The sequence below is a fragment of the Arachis duranensis genome, chromosome 9 (assembly GCF_000817695.3).
Source record: "Arachis duranensis cultivar V14167 chromosome 9, aradu.V14167.gnm2.J7QH, whole genome shotgun sequence".
Classification (NCBI taxonomy): domain Eukaryota; kingdom Viridiplantae; phylum Streptophyta; class Magnoliopsida; order Fabales; family Fabaceae; genus Arachis; species Arachis duranensis.
Genome location: NC_029780.3, coordinates 111,543,308 through 111,556,920, shown reverse-complemented (window position 1 = coordinate 111,556,920; position 13,613 = coordinate 111,543,308). Strand labels below are relative to the sequence as shown.

The 13,613-nt window shown below is 34.3% G+C and overlaps 2 protein-coding genes across 2 annotated transcripts; one reads left to right on the top strand and one right to left on the bottom strand.

The window, feature by feature from the left end:
- Positions 1 to 1,669: 1,669 nt before the first annotated feature.
- On the bottom strand, positions 1,670 to 8,197 carry LOC107467180 (homeobox protein HAT3.1). The gene is made up of 9 exons (XM_052254403.1): positions 7,787 to 8,197; positions 5,387 to 7,236; positions 4,329 to 4,494; positions 4,117 to 4,240; positions 3,923 to 4,035; positions 3,251 to 3,817; positions 2,787 to 3,050; positions 2,564 to 2,653; positions 1,670 to 2,474 (listed from the first exon to the last, which is right to left on the bottom strand). The coding sequence occupies exons 2-9, from the start codon at positions 7,174 to 7,176 to the stop codon at positions 2,181 to 2,183; spliced, it is 3,408 nt and encodes a 1,135-aa protein (XP_052110363.1). The 5' UTR covers positions 7,177 to 7,236; positions 7,787 to 8,197; the 3' UTR covers positions 1,670 to 2,180.
- Positions 8,198 to 10,164: 1,967 nt separating this feature from the next.
- LOC107467406 (uncharacterized) lies at positions 10,165 to 13,311 on the top strand. Its single transcript, XM_016086495.3, has 6 exons — positions 10,165 to 10,449; positions 10,874 to 11,079; positions 11,442 to 11,721; positions 11,852 to 11,959; positions 12,417 to 12,661; positions 12,878 to 13,311. The coding sequence occupies exons 1-6, from the start codon at positions 10,246 to 10,248 to the stop codon at positions 12,993 to 12,995; spliced, it is 1,161 nt and encodes a 386-aa protein (XP_015941981.1). The 5' UTR covers positions 10,165 to 10,245; the 3' UTR covers positions 12,996 to 13,311.
- Positions 13,312 to 13,613: the final 302 nt, after the last annotated feature.

Genomic DNA, 13,613 nt, shown 5'->3' with positions numbered 1-13,613 from the left:
TATAAAAAATGAAAAAAAAAGGTTAATATTTTCATGTATTATATAATATTTTAAATAAATTATATTTTTGAAATATTTTGATGAAAAATTATTTTATATAATAATATCTTTAACAAAATTAGTTAATTAATAAATTTTGAATATAATAATCTAATTATTTATCAAGTAATATAAAATAAATTTTAATAATTTTATAGTTTTATGTTACTATTTAAAATATTATTTTAATATAATTTTTTAATATTATAAAAAAGTTTTGCATAATAATTAATTTTATTAAATAAAAAATACTCATATATATATATTATATTTAATTATTTAAAAATAAAAGATTTTGTTGTCGTTTAAAGTATTGTGTATTAAAGTATTGTCATTTAAAATATTTATTTATGTACTAGGATATTCTTTATTTATTAGAGTCTATCAATGCTCTTCTTTTATATTAGCCTTTGATTTTTATTTAATAAAATCTAATGGCCTATATAAATGTGACTCATTTAATAAACACATAATTGTTGAGCTCGTTTTAGACATATTAAGAATATTTTTCTTTTCTTTATTATCTTTCACGACTCACCATTAAATACAATGTTCAATTTTTTCTCTTCCTCCATTTTTTTATGTACTATTTTTCACAAAGTAACGATTGGAAAAAGTACTTAACTCTAAAGAATATTACAAAGACGTTATTTTCAATAATTTTTTCTCTAAACATATTGATGATAATTTAAAATTAAATTTTACATAGATATCAATATTCTATATTTATCATCAGCTCATCCTTAAATATTTTTTATTAAATAAGAAACATTAAATTCCTTGTTAATTAAATAAAGCTTAACTCTATTTATTATATTTTATATCAATAATTTATATTACAATTCAAAGTTTAAGATTTATGATGTTGAATTTGGAATTTAAAATTTAGAGATGCTTTATTTTCTTTTTTATTTTATTTTATTTTTAATAGCAATAATTTTCAAAGGGCGCTAGACGCTACACTCCTTAATTTTTTTTAGAAATGCATTAACATTTATGAATGAAACCAATTTCAAAGAAAAAATCACCTCAGTTTTTAAATCCAATCAAACAGCATACTCGAAAAATATCTTTTCATTTCAATTTCAAATGTATGTCCATCGAAAAATGCTAGCTAAACAATTACCATCTTGAACAACATGAACAACCACCAATCAAATAAAAATATACTACACCTCCAAATTAACCATCTAAATTTTAATATTAAAATAACCATCCATACACCTAGTCCGATATATCTATTGTTCATATTGTTTAATATTTTCATTGTCTACCTATACTTTTTCATGTCTAAATTATGTAAAAATATATCAAATAGCTTACTGCTAAATTTTTCAGTAAACAATCTTTTTCTTTAAAAAATATTATTTTAAATAATTATAGAAATAGGTGAAGAAAAACTTTTCAATCAAAATGATGATTTTTTATCGGAGAAATTTTCTTAATTTTTCAGATGAAGATGAACAAGCGCATCCTAAATTATGTCAAACGAAGGACTTTGAACAGATAGAATAGCTTTTTCCCAGCAGTATAATGATCCTAGACGTGTAATAGTTAGGAATCGTGGAATCGCATTTCAATTCTGATGCTCAAATCACAGTTCCATAGCCTAAAAAACACAAAAGAAACATGATAGAAGATAACCCTCAAATAGCAAGACGAGTGTTGCATGTTGTGCAACTTGTAAGTTGTAACTTGTAATGTATAATAAAACACTAGCTGCTATAAGCTGTTACTATTGCCTACATGTCAATAGAATGATGTAAATTGAATTCTAATGTTTAAAAGAAAAAAGATCTCCCCTAATATTCATCTTCTACTTTGGCGTTTTGTCTTGTTGGCATACAACCCTCAAAAAATGAAGGAATGGGGTCTCTGTAAATGAAAATGATCCTAAAAAAATAATATTAAAAAGGGTACAGGGCAACTATTGAGTGTTTGCAATTCGCATGAGGGGAAAAGCTAAAACTAAATCTGCTAGGATGGACATCTAAAAACTATTTTTCTAAGATTACAAATGGCACACATTCAAATCCACAAGATCCAAAGTTGATCATCTTAGAGACTTAAATCGCACAATAGGTTGGATACCTTAATTTGGCTGCTTTGAAAGATATTAAGCTTCAGTCATCAACAATGTGTCATTTTCTTTTCCTTGTCTTCATTTTATGACTTGATGCTTTATCAGCATTCTGAGGAGACTCAGATGCCAGGGGTTCAGACATACCCTTCCTCTTTTTAGAGCTTGGGGTTTTTGAGTTTTCTCCGGTGACATCTTGGGGGAATAATTCACTGTCCCTGTTCTCTCCAGCAGGTGCCACCTCATTTTCAGATATGTTATCAGTGGTCTGTGCCAAAGCATTTTCACCTGTCCTGGGTTCCTTATGGGATGAATGCCTAAAGCTCCATCTGGTGTTGTCAAACCATTTACTTACCTGAATGAGGGAAAAGAATGAATTATTCAGGAAGTCACAAGAGAAACTAAATTGCATTCACTTTATGAGAGCAATGTTAAAGATATGACCTGCTGAAGTGTGAGTCCTGTTTCTTGTGCCAAGCTTTCTTTTGTGGTCCGATCTGGATACTGATTCTCTTTGAAAGATTTGTAAAGTCTCTGAAAGAAGATAATGGTCACTCTTAAAAGCTTTTGACTTTACATGCATGAAAAAAAGGTGTGCCTCTCATGCCTTTGTGTTGGGAAAATATAGAGAACTTTTTACATAAATTAGACAGTAATTCATCCTTACCTCAATTGCAACATCTCCAAGTCTGTTGTATGTTGAAGATCTTAGTTTTTTCTCCCCGGAACCTGATTTTCCAGAGCCTTCAAGTGATTTAGCAGCTGAGTTATTTGTTTTTTCAGCTTTACCGTCACTTCTCAGAGTATGTGTAGAATTATTTGAGGCTTTTCTATTTGGTGACATTGGAGTCAATTTACCAGTGACATTCTTCTTCCTAGTTGGGGTAGTAAAGAATGTGACAAGAAATAACTTTGACTCTATGCATCCACTCTTGTATACATACAAGCTGGCATGTTTGTGTATGTGAAGGAAATGTACCACAACATCAGAATCACATTTAAATAGTGAGGTTGATATGAAAGAACATTCACATGTCACCGTCATGTTGTGTATCAGATTCACATATGCTAATTCAAATAACCATGCATGCAAACTGATACGATACTATTTTGAACCTTGTACCATTAAACAGAACTTACATCATACAGCTTTTTGTAGTCCAACCTTTCCACATTTCTTTTCCCCGAAACAGGAGTGTAACTCTCTTGGCCAGGATCTGCCTCTAGTAAAGATGACAATTCATCAGTTATAGATGGCTTCTTACCGACTTTACTTGTTTTGCTGGATCCTTTAAACTTCTTTGCATCATCCAATGATGCAGATGTGATATCTTCACCGTGTCCTGGGGGCATATTATCATTAATTGTAGCAGCAAGATCCTCAGAATCAGATGTGAAATCAGAGCTCGAACTTTCCTCTGCAACTTTCATGTCTTGATCTGGAGCATCAGGATTATAATCATCATCCTCAGAATCTTCAGAAGGAAGGCCCATGTACTGATCCTCATGGCCTGAATCCTCCAATTTCTCAGAAGCAGAAGCATACTCAGATTCATCAGAACTTGATTCACCCCCTTCAGCCTCCACATCTTCTTTAACATCAGGATCATAATCATCATCATCAGAATCATCAGAAGGAAGTCCTGAGTTGTGATCCACATTGAATGCATCAACTGCAGCTGCTTCTGGAAAAACCCTCTGAACAAGGACCAGTCACATAATCAGGAGAGTAAAAATCCAAAAAAAGAGTCATCACAATATTGAACAAAAATACAGTAATACACACAAATAAATTTCCCCAACCTCCCAGCTATCCTCAAGAGAGAGACGTGTTCCTAAGGAGTCATTAACAAGTTCAATACAGTCATCTTTGCAATCACATCCCGGGCATAGCCAACCCTCATCGCCAGGTGGAACTGTAAGCCACAGCAAATAAATAAATGATAGACAACTTGGAAGTACAAAGTGACCAATCAATGCAGTAAACAAGAGATTACTGTTTTCAGTTAACAAAGGAGGATCCACACAAAGCTGGTGAAATCCACGTTCACAAGCACCGTCACAGAGAATTATATCATTGTTTGTGCTCAACTCTTTGGAACTACATTTTGCACAGAATATCTGCACTCATAAAATTGAAAGTTAGTAATCACAACTCCAAAATCCAGAAGTAGATACTTCATTTAGGAATCAGACATGTGAATCCTACATCCTCACTGTCAATCTCTCCTTCAGAATCAAACACAGATTCAGGAAGCCTTCCTTCAGCACACAATGAATCCAAATATCGAAAGAGATCCCTCATTTTCAATTTACGTCGAAGTATTTCAGTCTTAGCCCGTTGAAGCTCCTTTTCAGGCTTTAACTTTTCCAAACTGCAAAATTATCACAAACCAACAGGTAGACACAGTTAAGGCACCTCAATATTGAAAACAAGCACAGGCCATGATATGACTTTTATATTAGTATGCAATCGCAATAATAAGGGCAAACTAAAGAAAGACACCTTGAATCCCTTTCTAGTTATATTGCCCTCATCTTTGGTAGTTTAAAATAATTTTTAAAAAATGTCAAGAATACCCTTAAGAAAAGAGAGAGAAAATATGGGTACAAAGGTCACTTTATAACTGTAAGTCACATGTAAGAGAAGCTTTTGTATAACACTGATTAATTAAAGGAAGTGAATGTAATATTACAAACTAAACTGAGACAAATGAAATTAGAAAGCACCCCAAATGAGGCAAATTTAAAACTTTTTGTAATAGCAATAACAATAAAGATAAGAAAGAATGATTTAACATAGAAGTCGTCATCTAGAGAAAGCTTATGCTGGAAATAACAATTAAACAAAAGCAAATGATACTATTGTATTTAAAATGCTGAGACAAAGAATTTACAAATTGTTAATGCTAGTATTAGCCCATATCATTTACACTCTTAAGAGTAAGATTCAGTACAATAATAATCCTACCACTCTAGCTTTTGTAATAATAATAATAATAAATCCTACTACTGTAGCACCTATACAGCTACACTGTATTATTTACTCTAGGGCATAGAAATATACAATGTCATTCACTGAGCATTGTATAAAGCAAGTTGTTCAGAAATCCTACAAATGGCACTGAATCAATGGTCAGAAAACTCTGGACCATTTAACCAATTTAATGACATTCCTAATAGAGGCTAAGATCCAACATAAATCAGGCAAATGCTAAATAGATTACAAGTTAAACAAAGAGCAAGGTAATTGCAAAACCAACGCACCTGTATCCTTTCCAGCCCTCACTAGAATAAGCATCAATCAAGTTCTGCTCATAGCTAACTCGTTTCAATAAATATCTTAAGCGAGCTCTTATTCTAGAAAATTCATCAATAACTCCTTCCCCGTCTCTCTTTTTGTTCTTCTTCTTCCCCCTTTTATTCTTCACGCCATCATTATTAGCATCAACCAAATTGCTATTTGACTCAGGTGGTTTAGGTTTTTCGCGTGTCCTTGATCGCAAAGCTCTATCACTGCTTCCTAATGACCTTAGCATATACTTCTTCTTTAATAATTTTGAGCTTTTTTTACCCTTGCAGCTCAACTGCATAGATGTTGTGGCTGTAGAGTTTCTTTTTGAACATTTCAAACCAGTATTTTTCACATCTACAGATGCTGGAGCTGGATCCTGTAGTCCATTTGCAGAAGTGGTGTTCACTTGTGTTGGAACAGATAGCATTTGGTTCTCAACAAGAGAGCCAGTTACAGGATTATTTATTTCCACGGACACATTTTGGCCATTCTGAGAAAAAGGCTCACATTTGATCTCTGATTTGTCATTAGACAAATGAGAGGGGTCTTGTTCTGAGGTACTCCGATGAGAGCATGAACCTTCTGCAGTTTGACAACTCTTTTTCAAATCACGCTGGCGTTGTGCAGGCAGTGCAATAACAGCACCCCTAATAATTTTTCCAGAACCTTGGTTTGAGTTTTCATCAATAACAGAGCTGGTTAACACATTGCTTGGCATGCTTTGTGTATTGTGTAAACACTGAGAACTCTCTGTCGTTTTGTCTGAAACTTGGTTCGATTTTTCATCAATCACATGACTGGTTAACACCTCGTCAATTACACTTTGCTTGTTGTCCAAACACTGAGAACTCTCAGTCATTTTGCGAGAAACATGGTTTGAGTTTTCACGAATCACCGAATTGATTAACACATCGCCATGCATGCCTTGCTTCTTGTCCAAACGCTCAGGACTCTCAGTCATTTTTTCATATACTTGGTTTGTTTTTTCATCAATCACAGAATTGGTTAGCACATCACCATGCAGGCTTTGCCTGTTGTCCAAACACTCTGGACTCTCAGTCATTTTGTCAGAAACTTGATTTAACTTTTCGTCAATCACAGATTTGGTTAACACAGCACCATGCATGCTTTGCTTGTTGGCCAAATGCTCAAGACACTCAAACATTTTATCAGAAACTTGGTTTGATTTTTCATCAATCACAGAATTGGTCAATGCATCATCGCTATGCATGCTTTGCCTGCTGGCCAAATGCTCAGGACCCTCGATCAATTTTTCAGAGACCTCATTTGATTTTTCATCAATTACACAATTGGTTAACACTTCACCTTGCAAGTTTTTCTTGTTGCCCAAACACTGCGTACCATCAGTCATTTTTTCAGAAACTTGGTTTGATTTTTCATCAATCACGGAAGCGGTTAACACATCACTATGCATGCTTTGCTTGTCGTCCAAAAGCTCAGGATTCTCGGCCACACGGTTTGAGTTTTCATCAATCATGGAGCTTGTTAACACATCACTAGGCATGCTCTGCTTGTTGTCCAAACACTCAGAACTCTTGGCCATTTTCTCAGAAGCTTGGTCATCAATAAGAGAACTGCCTAACACATTGCCAGGCACACCTTGCTTGTTGTCTAAACATTCGGAACCCACCTGAGATGTTTTCTCTGACAAATGACATTGTTCTGTTCCAGCATCCGGTGTTTGCATCTTTCTAGAGGCACTTCTGTTGGGGCTTGTAAATTCTTCTAGTTCGCCCTGCATTGGTCCAAGGAAATATCCACGCCGAGAGAATCCACCCACATAATCAGGAAGGAAAGGAAGCTACACAGATAAGAATCAATCCTCTTTGAGCCTTTTCATAATGCATGTCTAACACTTAACATGAACACAAGATGTGGGAATCAACAACTACTGAAATAAGAATTCACATTTAAAGTCACGACCAAAAATATCTTTACTCATGCAGTCATTACACGAATTTAATTTTAAACCACAATAAGCAACCCAACAAAGAAGCAATGTAGGGAACAAATCTAACCATGTGCATCTAGCTTTGATGTTGTAGTCTCTAACTCTAACTAACTCTACAGCAGATACACAAAATAATAACAACGAATTGCACGAAGGATATTTAGGGCAGGGAAAAAAAGGTAGGAGTTGAAAGTTGAAACCACCGACATCAGGAATGAGGTGCACTGCATTTTGAAGTTTCAGACATTTTTATTACCACCAGTTTCCTTTCCATGTCTTCGACGACAAAGAAGAATGTTGAAACGAGCTCAAAGAAGACGAATGAAGGCAAAGAAAAAAGTTGAGAAGGCAAGTAAATAAGAGAGAGAGAGAGAGAGAGAGAGGAGAGAAGGAAACTTACGTTGTGGCGGTGAGGAACATCGTAATGTCCGGAGGCGCAGCAAATGGGAAGAAATGAAGAAGATAGGGACAAAGAAACAAGGGTTCTTTGATCTAATTCTTCTATGCGGTGAAGACGGAGAAAGAGAAAGAGAAAAGTGTGTGTTGTTTCGTGAGAGCTCTGTCTTCTTCTAATTTTTTATTTTTTATTTTTATATTTTATTTATTTTTGGGAGGGTGGGTTTTGTGAATTGTGAATCTGAATCTCAGCGACAGCGGCAAAGAGAGAAAAAGGCGGTGGTTTGGTTAAAGTCCTTCAAACATGGGCCACCCTTCCCATCGCATATAGCTAAAGCTAGTAAGCTACTTCACTGTTCACACCTTCCCTCCCTCCTTCCCTCCTTCCCTCCTTCTTCTCACTCTCCGTTCAATTTAATCAAACTCTCCCTCCCCTCCAGTGCGTCTATATGTGTGCGCCACCCACTCGCTTACCCAACATTGCCGGGTTTTGGCTTTCTGGTTTGCTCGGTTCTGGTCCATTCACCTTATGGATATGGGCCTCCTTCCTCCACTTTATTTTTGGAAATGGCCCAAGATGCTTCTTGCTCAAACGCTTCTATCTCATCAGATGAAGAAAACACATCTAGACAAAAAAAGAAAGGAGGAAAACCATGCCAAAAAAAGACGTTGAAGAAAATACCCAAAAATCAATGATGAAGAAAATCATTGTTTTGGTTAGGTGATTATAAAGATGGCAAAACTTCCCGAATCACATGGATTTTTGTGGAGATATTTTTGAAGAAAGATCCACTATGAAATTTTTTTTTTTGTGGAAACAGAAACGGGGGTACAAAATTTTTATCCAGTTTTTGCTAATTCTCAAAATTCATATATTTATTTAATTGTTTTTAATAGTTTATTTTTTATTTTAGTTATTTCATATACTATATATATAGAGAAAAAACACTCTAAATTTATAATCTTCATTTGCATAACCCTTCTTCAATTTATAAATTTTTATAGTCGTCCATACTTCATCCAATATCTTTAAAGCCACCTCTTCGCCACTTTTTATTCTCAGTACACTGTCATCTTTCACCATGCCGTTAATTCTTGTAGCGTCGTTCTCTTATTCACGACGTTCTTTCTTCTCTTAAAAGGTGTGTCCATTTTTTTTTTCTGCAATTTTACCATCATGTCTATTATCTTTTTTGCTGTGGCATCTTTACTCCGTCCACTATTTTGTATTCTGCCTTACCATCATATCTTCTCATTGTATCAGGTTAAAAGAAGTTATTATCTGCTGCTGCTGTTTAGTAATTTTATATAAAATCTTGATATAAAAATTAATGATCAGCTAAGACTATATGAAAAATAAAAAATAAATCTCGCAAATAATATAAATGAGAATAATATTTTTTTTATAATAGAGATCAAAGATAAATATAAGGAGCAAATCTGAAAGCAAAAACAGGAACATGACATTCTCCATCCTCATCTTACCCCATTATCATCTCTAGCTAATTAGGCCAAATAAATTAAATCTCCTAGACCCAAAAAATAAATCAAATTTCTATAAATATTTGTTGCCTAACCCATATCAACTCAACTAATCAAGATGGAAAGATCAAGTTGGATAGTTAAAGACAACTTTAATATGTTGACTTTTATAATCAGTTCTTTTATATTAAGCATATATTTAAAGTTTCGAAAATTTATTACATGTTTTACTAACTAAAGTTACCAATTTTTATCAAAAAATATTATCAAATTATTATAATTATATTGTATGAATAGTTGTTTAAATAGAAGAATTTGGTTCAATTATATAGTATAAACATCAAAGTTAAAATCTTAATTCATTTAACTAATGTTTAAATAGGGATATAGTGACATTATATAATTTGGAACAAAATAAATTCGACGAGTTAACCTCCTGTAAACGGTGTAAATTAATATTTAAATATTGAACTTCACTAGTTGCATGACAAGAAGATGATGGAATTCACTGGAATTTACAGTTTGATAAGTAAAATAAATAAATAAATTGGAATTTACATCTTCTAAACCAAGTATGTATATGTAAAATGATAAGGTAAATAAATAATCACTTTTAAATTACGCGTCTGATAAAAAATAATACTTCTAATACAAGATATTAGTTAATTTTGTAGAAACTAATTACACCATTAGGGGAAAAAAATCCTAAAAATTAACAAATTCTTGGAGATGAACATTGAAAGACAGCGTGCATGTTTGACTATTCCAAATCAGCATATGTGAATCGTGAAGGGCGAATCAGGCATCATCATGGTGCTTTCTATGATCCATAATAATTAAACTAAATTAATTTTTATATAATTTTGTCCACTTGTGAGTTAAGTGTGGCTACAAGTAAGAGAGTCAGAGAGATAGAGAGAGAAAGAGAGAGAGAGAGAGAGAGAGGAAGAAGAGCGCCGCTGGTGGCTGGCGGTTGTTGCGATGGCAACCCTTTCCTCCCTCCTCTTCTCTTCCTCTCTTTCTCTTTCCCCCCGCCACCACCTTCATCTTTCACCCACGCGCTTTCCCCTCTCTTTCTCCTCTCTACGCTGCACCTCAAAACCTGCAAAATCCCGAACTCCCCTTTTGGTCCTTGCTTCCTCAACCCCTTCCTACGAAAATTCCAGCTCCAAAAGGTTCTCCAAGGTACCTTTTCACTCTTCATCCTCTAAATTGTTCCCGTGCCTTCCTTAATTCCTTTCCTTTTGGGGATTACTATTTATAGCTGCATGCTTCTATGTCTAAAACTACATATGTATGTATTTATGCTTTGGCCCTCTCTTGTTGGAGTGGGAATTTGATTAGGGAGTTCGAAGTTTTATGTAATATACTTTCTGCTTTTCTGAATTTAGCTATTGTGTTCAGGAAGGCATTGTTCTTCGGGAAGATATGTAATTGATTGCTGAATCTTGCATGTTCTTTTTTGCTAGTTTCAGTGAAAAGAAACATTTATATTTTGTATTGTTGATGTAAGGCTATAAATTGGATTACTTTAGCAATAGTGTTGTTCAGTAATGATTTTCAAATATAATAGTGAGCTTGATTTGATAATGGAATGTCATTCTTGTAGAAATCGCTTCTTTCGGAGTTGATACAAGATATAGAACCTCTGGATGTCAGCCACATCCAGAAAGATGTTTCACCAACTACAGCGGATGCCATGAAAAGGACGATATCCGGTATGCTGGGTTTACTTCCATCTGATCAGTTTCATGTTATCATTGAGGCCTTGTGGGAGCCCCTCTCTAAGTTACTGATTTCTTCAATGATGACTGGGTAAGTTCATTGTGTCTGTGTCAATTGCCAAAAGCTTTGCTATATTTGTTGTCGTTCAGGATGCTTGCTGGTCTGTTATCTTCTTGTAGTTGTTTACACACTACACTTTTAATGTAAATTGTGTTCTCTTAAGCCTTGTAATTGGTTTCTCCTCTTCACTAGGTTGTTTATATTAATGGACAAGCCGTGTGGAGAAGGGAGAGAATATAGATGTCCCAACTATATAATTGCATGAATGTACGTTTATTTATGTCCTCAAGTTTTGTTGGAACTTCTGAGTAGTATTATCCTTTCTTGTATGATCAAGTTATATTTATCCAAATTGGAGTATATTTGAGAAGCATTTATTTTGTTTGTTGCAGGTACACACTGCGCAATGCTGAATATAGGCTTTGTCTTGAGAAAAACCTTGATATGTATGAAAGTGATACAGAAAAGCCAAAGGCAGAAAGTACTGGGCTTGACTTACAAGGATTGCTACATGACAGTGTAAATGTAATGGACTTCTGTACAAAGAATAATTTGTCTTCCAATGTTGAAAATCTTCATGAGGATGTTGATCTTCAAGACCTAGGTGAAATGTCTGCCGAAGCTCAACAGTATATCTCCAATTTGCAATCTCGATTGTCTTCCATTAAAAAGGTATGTTCTAAAATTGAGAATCCTACTTTGATAGTAGAAAGGGTTCAAGCTTGAGATTCCTAGTTTGCAATGCTCTCTTTACTTGGTATTTTCTTTCTATTTATTTAATTTTTGGGGAACATTTGTTAAGGAACTCCATGAAGTGAAAAGGAAAAGTGCTGCACTTCAGATGCAACAATTTGTTGGAGAAGAAAAGAATGATTTACTGGATTACTTGAGATCTCTTCAACCAGAACAGGTTTTGCCTCTTTGAGTGAAGTTCTTAGCTGTTGCATCTATTTGACCCTGGTTTCCCATCCCAGCATTTGTTTTCATTTATTTATTGAAAATCTCTAAAGGAGAAAAGTTTGGAATTTTGTGAAATTTTACTGTTTTCGTTGTTATGTCATGCATCTGTTGCTTATTCGCATGTTTTTGTCATTTTAAGTAATGTATATTTTGTTTTCTTTTAATACAACATCTCATATAATTTGGAACTTCTATGCTATTTAAAATTCATATCTTTTCCATCAAAATGTTGGAATTTCCAAGGACTTGACAAATTTAAATATCCATTCAAACATTTGAATAAACAAGTTCTCTTGCATTCCTCATCATATTTGATATCTCGCTAGTTTGCGCACACCTATTTCATTCAACTTTGTTTTCAAATTATAGTAGTAATTTAATTGGGTATGTGTGCGGCTAACGAGCAGGTGGCTCAGCTATCAGAATTTACATCCTCAGATTTGAAGGACACCATCCTCTCTGTTGTCCATGGTCTCCTTGCTACCCTTTCTCCTAGAATGCATTCTAGACCTTCAACTATGTCAGAGAATGCAACAGTTGGAGCAGCAAATGCCGGGAGTGAGGATTGTGCCGAAGTTATTGAGAACTCTTCGCTTCAATTCCAGCCAGCTATTTCATTAACTCGGGACTACCTTGCCCGCTTGCTCTTTTGGTTAGTTTCTCTTTTCTGATTTTGATTATATACCTTCATTTCTCCGTATATGTCTTAGTATTAGTACATGCTAGAATGAATTTTAATGAAGCTCGAAAGATTATTTACAAATTGCAATATTTAATACAAGGGATTCTGTATTGCAGTTCTCTGATGATGCTAATGTGATAAACGAACTAACCTTATCTTTCTAACCCATTCCCCTCTTGAATGAAGGTGCATGCTTTTGGGACACTACCTTAGAGGCCTTGAGTACCGAATGGAGTTGATGGAACTACTATCCTTGACGAGTGATGCTGATAATGATTCCTCTGGAAGTGAACAAATTGCTTGAATGCTGGTCAAATTTTGGTTGCTTGCTATGTGTATAGACGTGTGGTTTCCGCACGTTTTTTGCATTTCAGCATGATGAGATTATAACAGACAAGTTAGTGGAAACATCATTGCTCGCTGTAGAACACAAATCTTGCTTTGCTGTTGGCTGGTGATTATATCATAGAATATGGAAATGTTGTGACCAACAAGGAGCATGATATGCAAGATGGAGCTCATTATTTTTATGAGATCATGTGGTTAAAATGAAAAGGTTTAGCTGATCAAGAATTTTAGTGAATATATAATTAATTAATCCATTTTCACTTTAACTGCAAGATCGTTGGCTATATACTAGAGATATCTATACCAGAGTACTTAAAAACATGTTCACATAATAAAAATAAAATAAAATAAAAAGAGAAAAAAAGCATAAGCTCACATGCCCCAAGTTCCAAAACCAAATTTCCTTGTCACTACAAAACTGTTTACTACTTACGGAATAAAATGTAATGAACTTATTCAGAATACACATTTTACAAAACAGATACCAAAATAGATTGATGTCGCGGTTTGTGTGTGAAGAATATACATTTTACAAAACATATACTAAAATAGATTGATGTTGCAGTTTGTATGT